Raw genomic sequence first — 22,972 nt, 5'->3', positions numbered from 1 at the left:
TTCTGAGACTTGCAGAGGCAGAAATAGTGGCCTTTTCCTCCTCGATTGCCCTGCGTGAGGCCCTCTAATAGACATGTCATCTGTATCCATCTCAGAAATAATCAGCCTCATGAACTGGTCACTCGGACATGGACATGTTGCCATAGACTTGGTGTAGGTTTTCCTAATTTCTGTTCATTTACAATAAAAATCTTTTTATCAACACAGCAAAGATAGTATTGCTATTTCTTCTGGTCCTATTATTTTTCATTCATATTGCTTGTTAAATTTATTATTTTTGTTAGATTTAAACTTTCTCTTACTCTTATAAGATCTATTTTAAAGTCTGAGAGCATATATAATTAGCAATTAGACCCATCAACCTTTTGCTTAGGCTCATTTTTACCATTTTCCATAAATTTAAAATAATCACTGGCTATTTTGTTATCATCTACCATATTTGGATTAAAATTTAAATGATGAAATAAAAAAATAAGAGCCAGGATTTTAACATCATAGAAAAACAAATGTCTCACCCTGGTCAGGTGGCTCAATAGCTTGGAGAATCACCCCATACACCAGAAGGTTGTAGGTTTGATTCCCAGTCTGGACACATGCCCAGGTTGCAGGTTTGATCCACAGTTGGGTGTGTAGGGTGGTAGCAACCAATCGATGTTTCTCTCTCACACAGATGATTCTCTCTCCCTCCCTCCCCTCCTCCACCTTTCTCCCTTCCTCCCTCTCTTAAAAATATCAATAAACATTTCCTTGCAAAAAGAAAATGAAACTCTAGAATCACAGACTAAAGTGGGATACTATTGAAGATAATAAAAATAATTTGGATTTAAATACCTTTTGTTACAAGTAAAATATGATTCAGAGAGTTATAACTTCAAACGTCTGTTTTCCTTTGTCTTTAGTGCTGATACTGGGTGTGTGACCTGTATTTTAGCTGATTTTTAAACAGGTGGCTGGACTTCCTTTGACCTCTAAACTCACCTCTCCATAGTCAGTCAGAACCCTGAAGCCAGTCAGATCTTTTGGATTCAGCTGCTTAATTCCTTTTTCTTTTCCTGATCAGCTGTGAAATCCACCGAATAAAGGGCAGTGCCAAGGTATCCAGTTTGCACAAACACAGGAAGGCATTTGTTTGTTCACCTCATTTTATTTATTTATTTTTGGTTTGTTTTGCTTGTATATTATTTTCAGGTTGATTTTTCCCTCCTTTGAAGGTCTAACTAATGGAATTATTTAGGTTAATACAGTTATATTGTCAAGGTGTTTGAAACAATCAGATGTGGTCTGGTTCACAGATGGTGTATTCGTTGGAAATGCTCTCGGCCGTTAAGGAACAAAGAATCCTACCATCAGAGGCTTGTACTGTTTCTTGTGTAACAAGGTCATAGAAACAGATTCTGAAGGATCTTTGATGGCTGATCACCCGTTTGATTGATGAAATGATCTGCTTTATGGACACCTGTGACTTACTGGTGCTTTTTTTTTTTGCCTTTTTTTCTAGTAGTTCACAAATAAGGTTTCTTCCCCCACCTAAATTTTAGCATTTATTTGACTATTTTTCCCACATACTTCTCTCTCCAATTCTTTACATGGCATATATTCCTTAAAAGTTTTAATGATTCTGAAAAGTCCATCTCTTTCATTTTAACTTGTCTTATGCTATTTTTAGAAGAAAATATGGCATAAAATAATAAAGAAATTAAAATTATATTAATAGTATACTTACAGCAAATTATCTTCATAGCATAAAATTTCTGATTTTACTTTGAGAATTGGAGTTTGGTTTTATTTTTATTTTTTGCATTTCTTCTAACTTTCTGGAAATCCAAAATATTTTGGTCTTTTTTTCACACAGGATGTTGTTTAGAGCACAGGATTCTTCAGGTTAATTACAATATATTAATCCATTTTAAAGTCTTTATTAAACTTAGCATAGAATTCTGCACATGACAGATTCTCAGAAAAGTTGTTGAATTAAAAAATAAAATGTCAATTCAGGAACCTGAAAACCAAGAAATGACAGACATCATGCCAACTAATAATTTTGTGACTTAAAAAAATTAAGTGAGTCTAACCTTTGTTGATTTTAATTATTACTATATCAGGAGGGAACTATTTAAAAAGTACACTCAGAGGAGAGTTGCTCTTCCCACCCTTTTCTCCCCAGGTCTACTCCCTTTCCACCTCCACTCTGTTCTCACTCACCTCCTAGAGGTAACGTCTGATTCATTTCTGGTGTATGCTTCTTGTGCTTCACTTTGCAAAATGAAAAGATGCCTGCATATTTTCTTACTTGCTTTCTTTCTTACATGAAAGATAGTATTCTTTTGTATCTTTCTTTCTTCACTTAACAATATATCCTGGAAATCATTCTGAGGATCAATATATTTTTATATAAGACCCTTTTGTATCAATTTGGTGAACTGTTCATGTATCTTTCCTATTTATTATCAGTTGGTTGAGGGCTGATTTTCCCTCGAATTTTAAGAGTTCTTAATATGCTATGGATATTAGCTCTTTATCTGTGATATATGTTGCAGATCTTTTCTTCTAATTAGGCAGTTTTTCTTTGGTTTTATTTTACAGTGCATTTAAAAGAGTTAGGAAGTGAAATTTAAGAATTGTTTCTTTTATTGTCCTGGATTTTGAGTCAGCATTATAAAACGTTTTCCTACACTGAATCTACAGAGGAGTTTATCATATTGATCTAGTTAAATTTACTGAATTATTATCTGTATAATTTGTCTTTAGTTTTCAGATCAGTGTGTAGTTTATATTTATATACGATGTGAAATATGAATCTAGTTTTATTTTTTTTCTAAATGACTGCCCAGTTGGGCCAGCAACATTTATCAAAAAGCCTATCTTTGCTTCCATGATTTAAGATGCCAGCTTTATTATTTCTGTACCTATTTTCATCTATCTCAGGACTTTCTTTTCTATTCTATTGGCCTATAATTTTATTCTTATGGCAGTAGTACCCTGCTTTAATTATGGGGACTTATAGTGTGCTTTAATATTTGGTAAGACTAGTCCTTTTTTGTACTTTTTTGTTCTTAGTGTGTTCCCAATTATTTCTACATGTTTGTTTTTTTTCCTTATGAATTTTAGCATCAACTTGTCTATCTTCATTTAAAAAAACTTGTTTATATTTTTAATGTGGTTGTGTTAAATTGAAATTTTTATAATGTGGAGTTGTCCTATCCAGGAATAGGGATGCCTTTCCTTTTGTTTAAATCTAATTTTATGTCTTGTAAGAGAGTTTCCTCTTATAGGCTTTACACATTTTTGTCAAATTTATTCCTAAGTATTTAATCATCATTATTGCTATTATAAAAGGGGTTTTTTGACCATTTTGTCTTCTAGCTGTCTACTGTTTGTATTTACAAAAAACATTGATTTTTTGTATGTTAAGTATACATCCTGATACCTAATTGACTTCACTATTTGGTTTTATGGTTTATTGAATCACTAGTATTTTCTAGAGATATTTTTCACTTCTTTACAAATTGATGTAACTCATGATTTCTCTTATCCAGTTACATTATGTCATAACACCATTGTAATGTTAAATCATGGTGGAAACAGTGAGCATTCTTGCTTTTTCTTGAACTAACTAAAATGCCATTAGAGTCTCCACTGAGATACTAATAACGTGTGTAGGTGCCGGTCAAGGTAGAGTAGCAGGAGGATGCTACGTAGTGCCCCTCCTCACAGGACCATATCAAAATTACAACTAAATTATAGGACAGTGAACCTGGAGAACTATCTGAAGTCCAGCTAAACAGAAGTTTTATAACTAAGGTTGTACAGAAAAAGCCACATCAAGACTGGTAACAGGAGCAGAAATGTGAAACAAGCTGGGCCTTCTCCTGTGTATGGTGGTTGAGAATCTGGAGGGATATCTCAACTGACGAGGTCCCCCCTTAGGAGCAAAGGGTCTCATCCCCATGCTAGGCTCCCTACCTTGGAATACCAGGGTGGAAAAGAGAACCCACATAACATCTGGTGATAAAATCAGAGGGGATTCAATCAGTCAGGGTGAGATGGAAGGCTGCTGAAAATGTAAGCATACTTGTAAGAGGGCCAGTACACAAACTCACACTTGCAGGTCCTCACCTTTGGCTTCAGCTGAGGGACAGCAGCTCAAAAATTTCATAGATGTACAGGGAGCAACTGAGCCATGTGGCTTTGGGGAGAGGGCTGGAGAGATGGCTGCCATTGTCCCTGTGTTGAGCCATCCACAAGGGTCCCCAGGCCCCAGGCATGTGGCAGTGATAGGTGCTCTTTCCTGGGTTGAGCCCATCCCCCTCACCACCAAATCTGAATCTTCATGAACCTGGTGAATTCCACTAGCCTGAGGACTCCCTGAGACCCTTCCCTACCTAACTGGTCCATGACTCAAGGCTCTCTCAGTGTCAGCCAGCCTCAGCCTGCATTCGGTCTTTATTAAAAGACTCTCAAGGAATTCTGGTGAAGCTTGGGGGTTTCCAGAGACATACAAGGAGAAACTGTTGTATGGCTTCAGGGTGAGGGCTGGAGGGACAGCCACCATTGTCCCTAGATTGAGCACTCCCCACAAACCACAAAATCTGAATCTGTGTTGGCTTGGTGAACTGCACTCACTCCACCGTGATAAGTCCCTTAGACCCCAGCACTGCTACAAAGTTCCCCAACCCCCACGCCAGCAGTGCTGGTCTGTGTGTCCACTGAAACTTCTGCTGAGTATCTTCAAGCCCAGCACTGGTGCCAAATCTGAATCTGTATTAACTTGGTTAATATAACTTACCCCAATCAGGTGACTGCCTGAGGTACACAACATACGAGCGCTTTGTATATAAAGCAAATCTTGATGGACAGAAAGAGAGAGCTCAACAGTAATACAGTCAACAAAGAAATAGTAGCTGTGAATGCCACTTAAAATCAGATGGATTTAATTGATATTTTTAGAGCATTTCACCCCAAAGCAACAGAATACACATTCTTCTTAAGTGCACACATGTCAGGCAACAAAACAAGTCCCCATAAATTTGGGAAGATTGAAATTATATCAAGCATCTTCTTTGACCACAAAAATATGAAACTATAAATCAAAAGAAAAATGGAAAAACACATGGAGTCTAAATAACATGTAACAGAACAGTGAATGTGTTCACAGTGAGATCAAGGAAAAAATTACAAGATACCTTGAGGCAAATGGAAATGCAAACATAGCAACCCAAACTTTATGGGACACAGTGAAAGCAGTCCTAAGAAGGGAATTCACAGCAATACAGTGCTACCTCAAAAAATAAGAAAAAATATCAAAAACACGAACCCACGCCTAATGGAACCTTAAAAAGTACAACAAAGTACAAAGTGAGTAGAAGAAAGGAAATAATAAAGATCAGAGTGAAAATAAGTGAAATATAGTATAAAAAACAATGCAAAAGATCAATGAAACCAAGAGCTGGTCCTCTGAAAAGACAAACAATATTGACAAACCATTAACCAGATTCATCAAGAACAGAAGTAGGCCCAAATAAACAAAATCAGAATTCAGTGCAGACAAGAGACAACTGACAACACAGAAATGCAAATGGTTATAAGAAAATAGTATAAACAACTATGTAAAAATGGACAATCAGGAATAAATGAGTAAAATCTTAGAAACACACAATCTTCCAAGACTGAATGAAGAAGAAACTGGTAATGTGAGCAGACCAATCACTGTCAACAAAATCAGATCAGTAACAAAAAAAACGCACAGCAAACAAAAGTCCTAGATTGGATGGCTTCACAGATGAATTTTACCAAACATTCAAAGAAAAATTAATAAAAATAAAACAATATAATATATACAAAAAGAACAAACTGTTCTTTTCCAACTATTTCAAAAAAATTCAAGAGGAGGGAAGGCTCCAATACATTTTCCAATGCCACTATTGTCCTGATTGTGAAATCAGGCAAACACATTACATTAAAGAAGATTATAGGCCAATATCCCTGATGACCATGCGTGTAAAAATCCTCAACCAAACATTACACCCACTTCTCAGAATCATCATTTCACCTGTCTTTATACAACCTTTTAAACCATAAACTATACCTTTATTTCTGTATACTTCAATGATGCTATACTTAGCCCCTAACAGGTATTGTATTTTTAAAAATTCATTAAATGAATACATTGCAGACAAACTGATAAAACTTGAAGTGAATTCTGCATTCCACCACTTGGGAGGTAGAGTTGTTTTCTATGCACACTTTCCTTTATTCACTGTTTGAAGCCCACTTATAAAAAGTGGACTGAAACCTGAGGTATATTCAATTTACACAGAACACATGGTATTTACAGAAGCATTACCAAATAGTGTGCTAATGAATTTGATAATGTGCATCATGTTTTTAGTGTTATCTCAGAACATCAGCATTACTGCAAACAGCTGGAAGATCTTGCATGGGAAAATTTTGGAAGCTGGCTAGCCAGAGCAGCGTTATTATCATCCATATTATTAGTAAAAGGAACTGATGTGATTGTCTATGAAGTCATTCACTTAAAAAAGTCCTTAAAATTGGTAATATTTTACTGGTATAAAACAACTTTGGGTTCTTTCATTTCTTTTCCTCCTCCTTTCCCATCTTTTTCTCCTCCTCTTCCTATTTCTTTTTCTTAATGTATCTGCATCATCTTGGGTTATGGAGAGTGTTGTCATCCAGAAGAGATAAATGTCACTTCTGTTAAGTCTCACATGTTCACAATCATCCTTCATGAACCCAAGAGTTTGTATCAGAAATGAGGTCTCAGGAAGCGTCTTGACCTTTCAGAGTTAAGAATTCTCCATTTCAGGGATGTTTCCCTTGCTGGGAAGATTTTTTTAAGCACAAAATATGTGTATAAGTAGACTATTACAAAAAAAATTAAGTCTTATATAAGTTTTAAAGGAGGGTACTTTATCTTGTCTGTCTTCTGTTGTAAGGTAGATACCCGTATTTTCAACATCTGAAGTGCTTGAATTCTTATGGTGTCCTGTACTTTTCCTGAATCCTTCCTTTCATAACATTTCAGTTGTGGAAATGGAAAAGAAGCTGCTGCTGGAAGATAGTGATTGGCTGGAAGTGGTTGGTGACTGACTTTAGGTTAGGAGACCTTTGTTTCTCAGACCTGACAGATCATTAGCCCCTCTAAGTAAGTGATGGAATTCGGGAAACAAATAAGGACAGAAGATCAAATGGTGATGGTCTAATACAAGGACTCCCCAAAGGTTGCTTCTCAAGATAAGTGAAGGTAAAACTTCTTAGTGTATAGATAAAACTTTCCAAAATTCCATGTGCGCATAAAATTCCATATAAGCAAACAGGTTTCACAATTCCAAACGTTTGGATTGTTTGTATGTTGTAGTTAGCTGAAATGAAAATCCAGCTCTCTGGTGTTTGTCTTCCTCCAGTAAGTTCAGATTTAATCCTCATGGCCTGTGAGAGTTAATGTCTTAAATTGGAAGAAATTTACTAGCAGAGACATGCTTAGGAGAAAAATCATTCGATGTTTTTCTTAAGTGAGTTTGTCTTTAGGCTGAATATAACCAGACTATAAATCCAGAGTTGCCAGAAAGAACAGTGTTTTTCTTCTGTGCTTATACCATTTATTGATTGGGTTTGTCCCTCAGGAAATTTCTACTTTGACAAACAACATGGTTTCAGAAAAAAAATGTTAGCAGTAGAAGTGGCTGCTTTGGCTTCCTATGTTCATAGAACAAATTACTTGATTTCTACTTCAGCAATTCATATTATTTTCTTCACTATATATTGAATAAAAAGGAGGTTGTTACACCACAAACTATTCAAATACAATTCTTTCTGCACTAATAAATCCTTTCAAATTTTCCAGAGTTGAAAAATGTGCTATGACCCTTTCTACACATTCAAAGATGGTGGTGATTTTTTCTTACTGTATAAATATTTCTTTTTTAATTATATTTTATTGATTATGCTATCACAGTTTTCCCAGTTTCTCCCCCTGTATTCTCCCTCCACCCTGCACCCCCCAATCCTCCAGCATCCACCCCCTTAGTTTATGTCCATGGGTTGTACATATAAGTTATTTGAGTTCTCTGTTTCCCATACCACTTTTGGCCTCCCCCATCTATTTAATGCCTGCCAATTATGCTTCTTCCCTGTACCTTTTCCCCTTATTCCACCCCTCTCCCTCCCCACTGAAAACCCTCCATATGATGTCCATTTCTCTGATTCTGTTCCTGTTCTAGTAGTTTGCTTAGTTTTTGTTTTTTCTCTTTCCTTTTTTTAGGTTCATTTGTGGATAGTTTTGAGTTTGTTGTCATTTTACTGTTTATATTTTATTTCTGACCCCTCATGATATTACTAGTGCATCACATACAGGTTTCAAAACTCTTTCATGTGTTACTTGTTACTTCACATTCAACTTACAGCAGTTCTGTAAAGTAGCCCAGACATCACTATAATGATGCCAGTGATTATGAGGGTTAGCAAAAAAGTTTGATAGATCTTCCATAGCCATGAGGCTAAGACATAGTGGAGCCAGGATCAGAACTTAAGTTTTTAGGTTTGAACCCAGAAAACTGCATTTTGATATGTGTTCAGAGCATTACTGCTTTTGGCCAAGGCACGATGCATATGATAGAAATGACATTTTTGCAATTTAGGCTTTTGTGGTACCAGATAGCACTGTATTTTCACTGTCGTCAGTGTGACCTCTTGACAGAAGGAGATCTCATTGCTCTTCTTTCCTCTGATTTCCTTAATGATTTGTCTTATTTTCTAACAAGAATTTTAAGGCCTGACCTAAAAATGGTAAATAACACACCAAGAGGATGTGTTAACACGTCCTATGTCCAGTGTGGATAGTCAGGGATGCAATTTACTGTTAATTCCAAAACAGTGAACTTTGTTTTTTGCAGCTTCTGTAACTGAGTTTGCACAGTTGCATTCAGTCAAAGAGGGGGCCATCTCCTCAAAGCTCTCTTTCTGCCTCGAAGTGCTCATCATTGCCATGGCGATAGTGAGAGAGGAGAGCAGAGATTCTTCCTGTCATCTTGTGCCTAGCGGGGCTCGACACGCAGCTGCTACTCAGAGTTGATGATTTCACCTGGTTACGAAACCGTGTTGCAATGAAATATGATGCTGGAAGTAGCAAGGAAATATTTAAGGAAAATGATTTTTCCATTAATTCTTGGGTTTCTTAAGACATGTCCCTTTAACCTGTCTTTGTCTTTTGCTCTTCTCCATATACAGATAAGTCCAATATCTTCTTATTAATATTGGCCCCCTAGAGCTACTTGACAGAGTCTCCAGGCAAAACCATATTTTTCCATTTCTTAAAACTTGGGGGAACTCAAGAAATGGCTTTTTGTCCTTCATGTTTTTGAGGTTTTAGGCCTACTAGGTATAAAGTAGTCAATCCTGTCCTTTTGATTTTTTTCAATATAAGTTTTCTTTTATTTTGAAATTGAAACAGTGGAATGGAGTGTTTTGTGGCTCACACTGGAGTGCTCATACAGCAAAAGAGCAAACTGCAGACGTCTGAGCCCGCCACCCCACCTCCCCCAGGCAAAAGGCAAGACCAGATTAAAGAGTGGGAGGAAGGATGCACCAAACTGGTGATGATGGCTGGCAGGTTTCCAGCAAAGTGCAATTTTCAAAGTGGTCACACTCAGTCACAAATGTGTGTCCCCTCCCCCTCCGCCCTCATTGTGATTCATGTACATAGTGGAATATTTCTCACTGTCCCAAGTAAGAGGCTTCTCTTTCATACCCATTCACTCTTCCGTGGGGGAGGGCCTCTTTTGGCTTATTCCAGTTCTGGGACCAGGGTCAAGATGCTGGAGATGGGAGAATTCAAACTGTGGTGGAAGATGTTTATTTGTGATGCTAACTCATTGTTTGCTGAAATTTATTTTGAACACTTTTCCACCGCAGTGGGTTACATAAAATTTGTACAGAAGTGTTACAAGTTGCCCCCTCAGCCCCCACAGGAGAAATGGTGAGTCAAGACTTAAATACTCCAACACACCCAAAGCCTTGGCTCTTGGTGGGGATGAAAGTCACCTGGCTGGGGTAGGGGGTGGTAACAGGTGAGAAGCAAAGGTAGGACCCAGGGGCAGGAATAGGGTAGAGAGGCAGGGACAGGTAAGGCCATGAAATCTGTGTTTGTTCAGAGTAGCACATTACCTTAAATGAGTAGAGAAAATAAGAATGAAACTCATTTATGGGGGAAAAAGGACAAAAGTTTGGGGAATTAAAATAATATAGTAGTCACTGGAAAATGTATCCTTCTTTAAATTTCTTTTTAAAAAAATTGTTTGGGAAGTATTTTAAGGTAGTATTTTCTTTTCCTTTGGAAAAAGAAATCCCGCCCCACTCCCCTCCCCCAAGCAAGTGGAGTCGCCACCACCTAATTTATTTCTGTTGTCTGACGAAGAGGTAGATAAAACAAAAGTGAAATGGGGCTTCTAGGAGTAGGTCCATCAGAGGGTGGGACTGAGACAGTGGCCCAGGAGAACCCCGGATTACAAAGACACCTGAGTCACCAGAGGACCTGTCCCTCAGGCTCTCAGGACAAAGGATTGTGCTCCACCTTTTCTCCTTCTAGAGCCAACTGCCCCCACGGAGACTGAGATACAGTGGAGGTGGAGCATCTTAAAGGAACCTTGTTGAAGAGGTCTCAGTTCTGGCTTCCCCAGGCTTCCCCTGGCTTTGGGGCTCAGTGCTGGGTTCCAGACCAAGCCCCAGGTTGCACCTCTAGTCAGCCCCGTCTGGTAGAAGAGAAGGCAATTCCTCTTCTCACACTCTGGTTTGATGAAAACGTAGCAGGTGAGACAGACAGCTGGAGGGAAAGGGGCAAAACATGGGATCCTAGGGCAAGGAAGGCAGAAAGAGCCATCCCTCCTGCCCCAACTGATATGAATAGGGGATCCTGGCAAGCCCTACCTGTTCCTCAAGGATAGTTTTTGTGGAACATGTCTCAACTCACTCCTCCTGCCCTACCTTACCCTGTGCATGAGTCCCTGCCCTTGGTTCCAACTTACTGTAATGATTGAAGTAATTAATTTATACATGTAGTGTCTATCACCTGTGGTAATAACCCAAAACACATGCTCCCAAGGAACTTCCTGGTATTTCATTTAAGAATAATTCTTTCTTTACTTTGGTCTTATCATTCCAGATGCAACCATACTAAAGTACCAATAATGATGCTGTTTTTTTTAATTACAGATATGATAATGCAAATTTGATTTTTCTTCATAGAGCCACATATATTAACCGACTTCAGAATTTTTTGGTAACATGTATGATTTAAAAAACAGAAAAAAAAGAAAAGTAAATATTCAGGAAAAAACATGTTAACTTTAATTGAAACACTTTCATTGTTCCTTATAACATTTACTGTCTTGGACCTTGATAAGGTTCTCAAGAAAACTCAAGATATTAAATATATAAAGTTGTAGAAACCCATTTCACCTTAGTTCTTTATGTCTGTGTGAAGGGAAAATGTGTTGGGTATTAGTCTGCCTAGCAACCTGGGGAACTATTATTTTTCTTCGTCCTCTTAGGTGGCCATGTGTGTTGTACAACTGGGCAGGGCTACCTTCCTGCTTACAGAGCCTGTGATCAGCGCGATGACAACTGGGGCTGCCACACATGTCGTGACGTCCCAAGTGAAGTATTTCTTGGGGATGAAAATGCCCTATATATCTGGGCCACTTGGATTCTTTTATGTAAGTTTTCCATATGTCTCTGTTCATCCATGTTGGGTGTGTATTTCACAAAGTTGAATTTGCTTAATTATAATACTGAATTATTTCTTGGGTTTCAGTATAATCTTGAAGGATATTTTAAATGTGATTTAGGGTAGTAAACTGTTTAGTGAATAATATTTATTATTCACTAATTTTGGAAATACCTCTGTAATAAATGGTTGAATATGATATAGTTCGGGAGCTAGATTAGAAAAAAATAGCAAAATTTTTTGTGAGTCAGATATGTTGCCAGCTTCTAATGGAAGCCACCTACTGGGATCGTGGCCAAGTTTAACAGCAATACACTCAACCACATTCCATCATTACTGTGAACCCTGGTATGGATCAAATCACAAGCCTGGCCAAAACTGGTGTCTGGAGCTCCAGTGGCAGAGGGTCAGTTAGTAAAAGCCTCTTGAACCTGACAGGGCCACGGGTGGCCAGCTTCTGCGTATCCTGCTCATAACAGTCTATTGTTCTTGGTCTAGCAGGAGCTGGCCTACAATCTATGACTTTTCAGGAAGTCATTCTATTGGAGCTTTAAATAAAAAATTAATGTCTTGTTAATAAATTTGCAGACTACCAAGGTTCATATTATTTAATTCTATGTTGTAGAGGAGGAAAAATATTTTCCCTTTTACTATTCTAGGTTCTCAGCTATGGCCACTCAAACAGAAAACAGATTAACAGGAGGAAAACATAAGTGTATTAACATGTATATCTGATATATACATGAGAGAAACTCAGGGATGAGTAACTCAGTAGAGGTGGCTAGAACTTGGGCTTATATACTGTCTTCACCTAAAGCAAAGGAAGAAGGATGTGGGGTGGGCGAGCTTCCAGAAGGTGACCAGGAAAAGTACAGTGAATCAGGGTAAGGCTGCTGAGCAGATTTACGTTGGTGCCTTCCTTATCGATCAGAGTGTCTTGTGATTTTTTAGTCACCCAATTCTTTCTGGTATGGAGAGGGAGACACCCCACAAATGGAGATTTTTTAAATAAATCTAAATATTCCTTAAAAAGGGTAATTTATACTCTGTTTTCAAAACTTACTGTCTGCTGTTTTTCACAATCATAATCTTAAAATAATCCTTTATGTCAAAGAGGCACATTTTAAGGGTGACATATTCTGATCTTAGACAATGTAATGTTATATACTACATTGCATACATGTACATTTATTAGTACATACAATGTATATACATAACACTAATGCCTTATAATAAGAACATTCCTATTTTTAATTTTTTTATTTCAATGATTGAATACTAACTTGATATATGGGAATACAATGATATACTTATCTAATAAAACAAGAATACTGAAACTTTTCCAGGAAGTTACATAATTCCAAGGTCTAGATCAAACAAAAGCAGATCAGAGTAAGACTTTTGGTGATGCCAGGCCTATAGAACAGAACCCAATCAGCACTGCATTGTGCCTTGACCTTCTGGCTGGTAAGGCATGCTCACCTGTGCATGTGCTGTGTAAGAAAATATGAGCAGGTTGCAAACTGGTCTCTGCAGATATATGATATATCTGAATATATCATATATTCACATGTATGATAACCACACACAAATAACCATTTCTCCTTTCACTAGTTGTGTGAAAAGAAGCAGGGTAGCCCAATATGGGATCTGAAAGTCTTTCCGTTTGTTTTTCTGCTGCATAAAATGCTACCATAAAGTGTTTTGTGTAGGATTTTTAAAATTTTTGGTTTTCTTGTGAGGTAAATTGAAAGCTACTTTATTTGGCCCCGTAGATCAAATACTGTGTGGTTTTTGGGTGTCTTTTACAATTTTTTACTCTGAAATGGAATGAGGTTTAGAAATATTTTTAGATGACTGGCATTAAATTTATATTATTCAGCTGGTGGAAGTTGCTATGCTTTGTGCTGATGGAAAATAAAAAAGAGTAGCTCTTGTTTTTCAATGTCACAGAGCCATGTACCATTAGGTTGGAATGATGCTTTAGTTCTTTGAGAGGTTTCAAAATAAAAGCTGGTATCTCAGTGTCAAGAACTGTGATGATCTGGCCCTTAGGTTAAGAAATAATTTTGCATCATGCATAGGCTACACTGGCACATTGGGAAAGTGAGTTTCGACACAGAAGCTGGTGATGATCAAGTAAGTGCGCACTTGCTCTTGGGCCACTTAGGTGGAATGTGAACCGGCAGACCTGAGCTCAGCACAGAGATATGGAACAGAGGACCAGACAGAGGCTGTGGTCCTGCAGTCAGAGAACCTACAGGAGTGTGAATTAATACATTGGGGTTTCACTCTCTGTGCTTCCTGCTTCTGAGTTTTCACAACTGTTAATACTTTTTTGAAAACTACTCAGACAGATGAGAAAAAATAATATGTTACATAAATTTCTTGGGAAATATATTAATGTCAAGAACACTTGAGACTCTTGCACGATGAGCCAGTCACCGCTCCTAATTGTCTCAGCTGGAACACTCATTTTTCTTAAAATAATGCAGGTTTGTCCAATCAAAATGTTCATTCATTGATTCCAGCACAAGCAGTCTTTGCTATCAACTTGAATCAGATCTGAATCAGATCTGAATCAGATCCATGGAGCACTATGTCTGATGGAAGCGTCAAGGGCAATGCAATTTTGTACAAGTAAATGAATTGGAGCTTTGCACTGACCATGCATCTGTATTCCACCTTTCCATTCTACAGCCATTGAGATGCTTTAGTAAAACCTCACTGAGTTTATTTGGGGGCAGATGTTGTGATATTGCGGGTGACACAATTTTCTTTGTGTTGTTTCTTCTTGTTGTAGATATACATATACGTCTTCGAAAACATCCAGTCTGTTCGACTGGAGGCACTGCTCTTATCCTTGCTGAGCATTGTGGTGCTTGTGCTGGTCAAAGAGTTGAATGAACAGTTTAAAAGGAAAATCAAAGTTATTCTTCCTGTCGATTTGGTTTTGGTAAGTAGATCAACATTTAGCATTCTGCTCTACCAGGTTTGCCAGTTGTTGGGGTAACCTGTGGAGGTTCATTGTGTTGTCTACAGTCACCCACAGCTACTCTCGTCTTTCATTAATACATGCCCAATTTGCATGGCTATGCATTAATGTGAGAACAGGTAAAATTTCGAGTCAATAATTTGAGGATACATGTTTCCAAATAATAAAGCATTTCCTGTCATTTTTTTTACATATAGAATAACCTATGGCCTAAGAATTTAAATAAGGGGATATTTCCAAGGGTGAGACACAAAAGATCTGACATAATTCTTCCTGAAGGAAAAAGTGATACCACATTCTATTTATGTGGCATCTATATGTTATATGTAGAAATATTATTAATTGACAAATGTTGATTCATGATTGGTAGATTTATTAAAACTTTGTAAAATTTTTTTTTAAATTTTTCAACAGAGGGAAAGGGAGAGAGAGAAACATCAATGTGTGGTTGCCTCTCACGCACCCCACACCAGGGAACCTGGCCTGCAACCCAGAAATGAGCCCTAGCTGGGAGTCAAACCAGTGACTTTGCTTCACAGTCCAGTGCTCAATTCACTGAGCCACACCAGCCAGAGATTATTAAAACTGTCTTTAAACTAACCTTACTTTGCTTTAATGAAAAGCTACTTGTGATTTTCACTGGCTGGGGCTTTTCTCTAAGATATTAGTTGTTGTTGTAGTTGTACCTGGCAAAGCAAAATATTATACTTTGCTTCTAAGGTTTATGACACTAGAAAAAATACATTTTGAAAGCTTAAGAGACTCCACTGGGAACGCTTAACTAACAGCATTAAGTTGGAAAAGAAATATTAATACAACCATAGCTTGGGTTTTAGTTTTTTTTAGTGGTCTTTGGGTTGCTTATATATGTATATGACAAGTGATGTCTATGCAATTTCACTTATTGAAATACCCCTTCATACTAGTAAAATGACCTAGGTTTACATAAATATTAAAGTTAGCACACTAAAAACTGTCTCAGAGGGATATGACGTGTATCTGTAAAACTAAGATGGATGGTCTCTTTCCATAGCTTGACCTTGTATGAATCTATATCTTGATAGTTTGTGGAGATACATGTAACAGATGTTATCCATATAAGGTGTGTGTGTCTATATCAAACAAGCCATAAGAAGGACAGTATGATGATTATTGGTAGTATTCACAGCAATAACTATGAAATATTTTATTTTATTCCAAAGTCTTGGGGTTATTAGGAAATACTTATTATATCTTGGGAAGCATTATTACATAAGTTTCATGAATCCAAAAATTGAAATTAACCTTATGTAAGAAGGCTCTTGAGCTAGTAGTAAAAGAGTTGCTTATTCAAAGCAAAGATAATAGTAGGAGCAAAGCAAAGGGCTAGTAGGAGTTATCCCTATAAAAAAATAAAAGGAAACCCTTATGCACTGTTATTACCTCAAAAGCAGCTTAGAATAGAAAATTCTGCTGCTCCTTTGAGTTCTGCCAGAATATGTCATCACAGGGAGAACCAGCCTCTTGGCCTGCCCCTTTGTACTCCAGCTCTATCCTACCTACAAGGGAATATATCCTGGAGATATATATATATATATCCCTCTGTGTGTGTGTATATATATACACACACAGTATGTATGTATGTATGTATATATATACACACACACACAGAGATAAAGGGATATATGTATACACACACACACACACACATAATCTGTGCAGAAAAAGTCCAGTGGTTTTTAATATAAAGAGAATGGTTTGTGTGACATTGATGTAACCTGGCAGCCAAGGAGTGTGGACTGGAATGTGCGTATGCGAACAATGATGACTTCATTGCACTAGTGAGTAGGAGTGGTAGACGCTGTTTAGTGAGCATATGTACTCTGTGGTTATCACATTCAAAATGACTGAGCAAGTAAAGCAATAAATCTGCATCAAATTTTGAGTTACGCTTGAACATTCCTCCCTGGAAACTGGATAATTCAGAAGGCTGAAGCTATGGGCAGCTGGTGATGTGCAGCTCCATCATGACAACACTCCTGCTATGCATCACATCTTGTGAAGAGTATTTTGACAAAACATCAAATCACCCAGGTGATTCAGTCCCCCTACAGCCCAGATTTGATGCCCTGTGACTTCTGGCTTTTCCCCAAACTAAAATCATCTTTGAAAGGGAAGAGATTTCAGACCATCGGTGAGATTTAGGAAAATACAATGGGGCAGCCAATGGCAACTGGGAGAACTGTGTGAGGTCCCAAGGTGCCTACTTTAAGGGGACTGAGGCATCATTGTCCTATATACAATATTTCTAGTATCTTGTGTCTTCTTCTATAAATATCTCTATTTTTCATATGACATGGCTGGATACATTCTAGACAGACATTTTATATATAAAATTATATATAGTATGTGCAAATATACATATATACGCTTCAGTGAATATCCTCGTAACAAGGTATTGTCACATGAGTTTAATTATGTTTGTAGCTTGTTTTCCTTGAAGCGGGCTGTTGAAGCAAAGGTAGTACTTTTTGAAAGGCTTTGGATGCATTTTATCATAGTACCAAAAGATTATATCAAATTTACTTATATGGATGTATCTGAATAAATTTGATACAATCAAATTGTACAAGGTCTAAGCACAGTAGTAGCCTTGTACAAACCTATAATATTGAAATAATATTAAAGACAGACCAGTGAATTGATTGATAAGGGGAAGTTTAATTATGATTTAAAATATAGTAAGGAGCCCTAGCTGGTATGGCTCAGTGGATTGAGCCCTTTGGACTGTGAAGTAAAGGGTTTCCAGTTTGATTCCCAGTCAGGGCACATGCCTGGGTTGTGGCCAGGTCCCCAGTATGGGGTACACAAGAGGCAACCACACATTGATGTTTCTCTCCCTTTCTTCCTCCAGTCTACTCTCTCTAAAAATAAATGAATAATTTTTTTTTAAAATATAGTAAGAAAGTAAGACATTGTCTGAAAGTGGCTTAGGTTGCTTAATTTTAGTATTGACTATGTACATTGAATATCATCTGTGCTTACATTTTCAATCTTCAGTACTTGTGGCTATAGTATATTTCTTTCACAGCTCACAATATTTTCTGACCTGATATAAATATTTTGTGATAATTATTAACAATTAAATTTATTGACTTAGGAAATTTTAATATGTTAAATTTTGAATATGTTAATAAGAAGCTAATAACCTACATTTTAAACTACTATTATTTCATTAGTAAATACTATTATATCACACTTTAGCTGGTGTGGCTCAGTGAAGTGAGTGCCAGACTATGAACCAAAGGGTCTGCGGTCCGATCCCTAGTCTAGGGCACGTGCTTTGTTGCGGGGCAGGTCTTGTCCTGTGTCATCTATTATATATCATAAAACAGAGTGTAGAGCGCCTGAGACTCCAGGAAGCATGTTTTACTTCAAGAAATAGTAAAAGCTCAAAATCTAAAAATACTCAAAGAGATTTGAAGTAGTTATTGATGATTACTATGTATCAGGAATATCATGCACTGTCTCAAACCTTATGAAGCATCCCTTCATGTCACAAGAGACGAACACTGGACCGTTGTATGTGTGCACACACACACGTACTCCTACAGTCTGTGTGTTGCTCCCCTTACAAATTAGAATTGGGTCGGTATAGGGTAGAATATTTTTAAAAATTATTATAACATCATTTAATTTTTGAGACTGCAAATTAAGTACTCCCAAATCTCAGAAGAGTTTTTTGAATTTCAAAATTTCCTAATTTTAAAAAATCTGCATAATTGCTGCATTTCTCTTGATGATCATGGGGCAAGTAAAAAATGTTAAAATAGTCTTCATAGAGGTGTGTGAAAGGCTACTAATAATTTTCTTTTTTTCTTGTTTTTCAAATGGGCCACACAGATTATCGCAGCATCATTTGCTTGTTATTATACCAATATGGAAAACACGTATGGATTAGAAGTAGTTGGTCATATTCCAAAAGGGTAAGGTAGTCTCTCTTTTTTTTCTTTTTTGTTTGTTAATTAGTTTGTTTTTGTTGGAGGAATGGACTGGAGGTAGGTAGTGCAGATTTCTTTTTCTTTAAAAGCCTACAGCACCCGGTATTCACAGGCGGTCTCCCATCCAAGTACTAACCAGGCTGGACCCTGCTTAGCTTCCGAGATCAGATGAGATCGGGCACGTTCAGGGTGGTATGGCCGTAGATGGATTTTATTTCTTTCAAAGGACCTGTAAGAGACAAATTTCTAATTAATTTCTATTTTTAAGTGATTAAAACAATGTACCTATTCAGAAAGGCTAAATTCTTAGACTGTTTACATATAACTAAAAAAGGTGATAAATATTTTATATAGCATTGCTTCAGGTAAAAGATTTGTAAATTATTTACAAAGATACTATTTTTAAAAAATGGAGGGCATTGAATTTTTAAATTAGAGTCATGCTTTGGGATTTAGTCTTCCCCACTTCAATTACATATTCTTATTTTTATTTCTCTTAAAACACAGTAGAAGTACACACCTGAATTAGCAAATCCACAGGCCTGGATGATGGAGAGTGGTGAGGGAGAGGTTAGAGTGGAGAGGAGGGTGTGGTATTCTCACTATCTTAAAGCTTTCCTCTGAACTAAGAGGAAGGTCAGCAACAAGAAGTGTTCACCCTAAAAGGGCAAACAGTTGTTCCAAATATACAGTGAGAGGAGGCAAAGTCATCTTCAGGAAGAGGAGCGTGTCTTCTGGTTGCTTTTTAATGGGCTGTATGCACACCAATATTTATCATTTGGAGGCAAAGTTAGTGATTGAGTCCTCTATATCTTTATCTTCCAGTCCAAAATCTTAGTTTCTAAATACATTAAAGTGGAGAGACAAAAGAAAAATTTTAGATATTAAAAAAAGATAATTTAAAAAAATTTCAAAGGCTTTTTAAAAAGCCTTTCTTTAGCCTTTATGCAGTTACAGGAGTTAATGGAGAGCATCTGAGTCAATTCGGTTTTTCTAAAAAGTTACCTACTTTCCGACCTTGAAAAGTCAGTTTATTGTTTCTTTTTAGGTTATTTTGTTGTTATTAATAATTAGGTAAGCTCAACTTTAATAAAATAATTCTTATCCTTTGAATTGGTAGGACTTTGTATAGCATATATTTTAGCGCCTGCAATGCTACGAGTCCGTTGGTTTTGGGGGTAAACTGTAGCAAGTGAGTAAAACAAGTATGCCTCTTCTTCATCCACTTCTATTCCCCCTTATTACGAGTGAACTTTCCAGATCCAGCCTCTTAAGAAACTAATGAAAGAGTTTGGCATTGGAATTAGATGGAGCTGAGATGAAATCTCAACTCTGCCATTCACTGTGATTTAGATACATTCCTTAACTTTTCTCAGATGGTTTCTTCTCCACACAGTTACTAGGGGAGGGTTGAGCATGCTACTTACATACTAGGTATTAAATCAACATGCATTTCCTTCCCTTTTTCTTCCTTTTTTGCCCTGGAAGATTTTTTTTTGAGAGGAGATAAGTTTCCCAAACAATCATTGGGGATAAATAAATGGTGATACTTAGTTTGGTGCAAGTGATTTTCAATTGTCAGGGATTAGCTAAAGAACTATATTAAGTAGTTCTTCAAAACTGAGAAAAGTTACCTGTGGTCCTGTATTTTGCAATAGAAGGTAGATGGAGCCTTTATACGTATTTTTCCTAGCATATGTGGTGCATAGTTAAATGTGCTGTGAAGAAACCAAGTTAAAAATATAATCGAGATTATGAATCAGTGGCAACTTTAAGGATTGACTCAAGAATTACAGCTCATAGTGAACAAGTATTCTCATACAGCACCATAGTGTTCGAGGAAGGGAAGGAATAAGGTCTCTAATGCCAGCCGAAGAAATATTTGGAAAGGTTCACGTGAAAGAATGCTCCAGATGTGCTTCAGCTGTGATACAACCATTTTTGTTGAGTCAGTTCCTGCGGCGAACCTGGGTGCACATGGCAGTCAGGTGCATGGAGTTGCTCCTGTGGTGTTTCTTGTGATTTTGCTTTCCCGTTAAATAATGTTGAAAACAAAGGGCTTCTAAGGGCAAGGCTGCTTGGTTTTCTCAGGGGTATTTTATTTATTCTGTGTAACTTCAGAGTCATTACCACCTTTGAATTCATTGCAAGTTGTTACAGAAATTACATGAAAGTTGACAACTTCACTGTCCTCTTTCTTTCCATAGAATTCCTTCACCTCAAGCTCCCCCAATGAACGTCCTCTCTGCAGTGGTCACTGAGGCGTTCGGAGTGGCACTTGTAGGCTATGCGGCCTCACTGGCTCTTGCTCAAGGATCTGCAAAAAAATTCAAATATTCAGTCGATGACAACCAGGTGGAGTATGCCCTGGCCCCTCGCCACAGCTACTGTATCCTTGTGCCATGTGCTCCCTCCCAGATCCTGGGCATGTTGAAAAATATAACTTTCCTAAGTGTATAACAAGAATAGATAGGACAAAACAAAAGAAAAAAATCTCTAAATCATTCATACAAAGCTGAAAATCTGCCCTTCGTGGGTTGATTTATAACTTTATTTCATTTTTAGAAAGAGGGACATCTTGATTTTTTTAATTTGCTTTTAGGAGAGAATCTAAATATGTTATCATTGAGTACTTTTTTAAATTATGGATTTTAAAATAGAGATAATACTAGTATTATTGTTTTTAGTAAAAGACTAAAAGATGAGAGAGTGTATTTTAGAATGCTGAGGGATGAAGATAATGATCAAATTTTTGTATTTGTGAATCTACTTCTCCCACTGTCTTGTTTTAGGGCCTGTGGCCCCACATTCCTACAGGGTCTGCAGAGACATCGGTGGAGTATTGGTTACAAATGCCAAATTACCTGTGTCTACGCCTCACTCTGACACTACATTCCCTTAACTACTTCTGGGTCCCAGTTTTGTCATCTGTACACAAGAAGATATGTTCATTCAACAGATGTGTGTTGAATCCTACTAACGTGCCAGGCACTGGTCTAGGAACAAGGGAAACCCCAGCACACAGCACAGACCACACGTTTTCTCCCCTCAGACCCTCCCAGTGGCACACCCTCACAATCAGGTCGAAAACCTCTTTACCAAGGTTTGCAAGGCTCTGCAGGACCTGCCACCATCCTATTGTTCTCTGATCTCCTGCCCCTCTTCACTCTGTTCTAGCCACACTTGCTGCCTTGTTTTTCCTTCAGCCCACTAGCCGTGATTCTGGCTCAGGACATTTGCACTTGCTCTTCCCTTTTCCAGAAAACTGTCCCCCCAGGTATTTACATGCTGCCCTTCTTTAAGTGTTCCCTTTTCAGGAAAGCCTTCATTGGGAAGCTAAAATCCTAAACTCCAGATTTTTCACTCCTTCCTTTGCTTTACTTGACACATTCATCTTGTTTACCGTCGGCATTCTCTCTCTGGAATGGTAGTTCTGTGAGGACAGGGCTATTTGTCTGGGCTGCTCATTGGTCACAGGAAAAGAAGAAGAGCATTAGGAGATTTTTACAAAGATCTGGGTGAAATGTGATGACTTGTACTAGAATTTAGCAATGGAGGAGAAGGGAGGTGGAGAGACTGCGTTGGATGTAGATGCCATCTGGGAAAAAGGAAAGGAGTCAAAAATAATGTCATTTGCCACTTAACAATGGCTATGTGTATTGAGAAAGGTGTTGTTAGGCTTTTTTTGTCATTTTTCAAACATCACAAGGTTCTGTTACACAAATCCAGGTGGTATAACCTACTACACACCTCCACTGTATGGTGTAGCCTATTGCTCTTAGGCTACAAACCTGTGTAGCACATTATTGTACAAAACAACATGAGATTAAATTAAGCACAAGAAAAAATGATATAATCAAGAGACGCAGCAAGCACAAGATGTATGAGGCTGGTGCCAGTCTAACAGGGCATGCTGTTTTCCAGCAGAACTTTTTTTTAATAAGTGAAAAGAGTATAGTTTAAAATAGCAAAAAAAAGTATAATAAAGTAAACACATAAATGAGGAACATAGTCATTTATTATTATAGGTATTATATACCATACATAATTGTATGTGTATACTTTATACAGCTGGCAGTGCCTTAGGTTTGTTTACACCAGCATCACCGCAAACATGTGAGTAGTATGTTGCTCTATGATATTATAATGGTTGCAGATGTCACTAGGTGATAGGAATTTTTCATCTCTATTACAGTCTTATGGGATCACTATTTATATGTGGTCTATGAGTGACTGAAAGATCATTATGAAGCACAA

The 22,972-nt window shown here is 37.4% G+C and overlaps 1 protein-coding gene and 1 non-coding gene across 2 annotated transcripts in view; one reads left to right on the top strand and one right to left on the bottom strand.

The window, feature by feature from the left end:
• Nucleotides 1-22,972, top strand: part of SLC26A7 (solute carrier family 26 member 7) — a 73,628-nt gene that overhangs the window by 9,512 nt on the left and 41,144 nt on the right. The window contains exons 4-7 of the mRNA XM_037140386.2: nt 11,565-11,729; nt 14,544-14,696; nt 18,618-18,700; nt 20,923-21,070. Coding sequence (XP_036996281.2) covers nt 11,565-11,729; nt 14,544-14,696; nt 18,618-18,700; nt 20,923-21,070 — 549 coding nt within the window. The remainder of the gene's footprint in view (nt 1-11,564; nt 11,730-14,543; nt 14,697-18,617; nt 18,701-20,922; nt 21,071-22,972) is intronic.
• LOC119045630 (5S ribosomal RNA) lies at nt 18,803-18,921 on the bottom strand. The gene has a single exon (XR_008390831.1). It is a non-coding gene; the product is annotated as a 5S ribosomal RNA (ribosomal RNA).

Source organism: Artibeus jamaicensis, unplaced genomic scaffold (genome assembly GCF_021234435.1).
Source record: "Artibeus jamaicensis isolate MK-2021 breed Jamaican fruit bat unplaced genomic scaffold, CSHL_Jam_final scaffold_916, whole genome shotgun sequence".
Lineage (NCBI taxonomy): Eukaryota > Metazoa > Chordata > Mammalia > Chiroptera > Phyllostomidae > Artibeus > Artibeus jamaicensis.
Note: the sequence above shows the minus strand (reverse complement) of the source record. Positions and strands in the feature narration are given on the sequence as shown.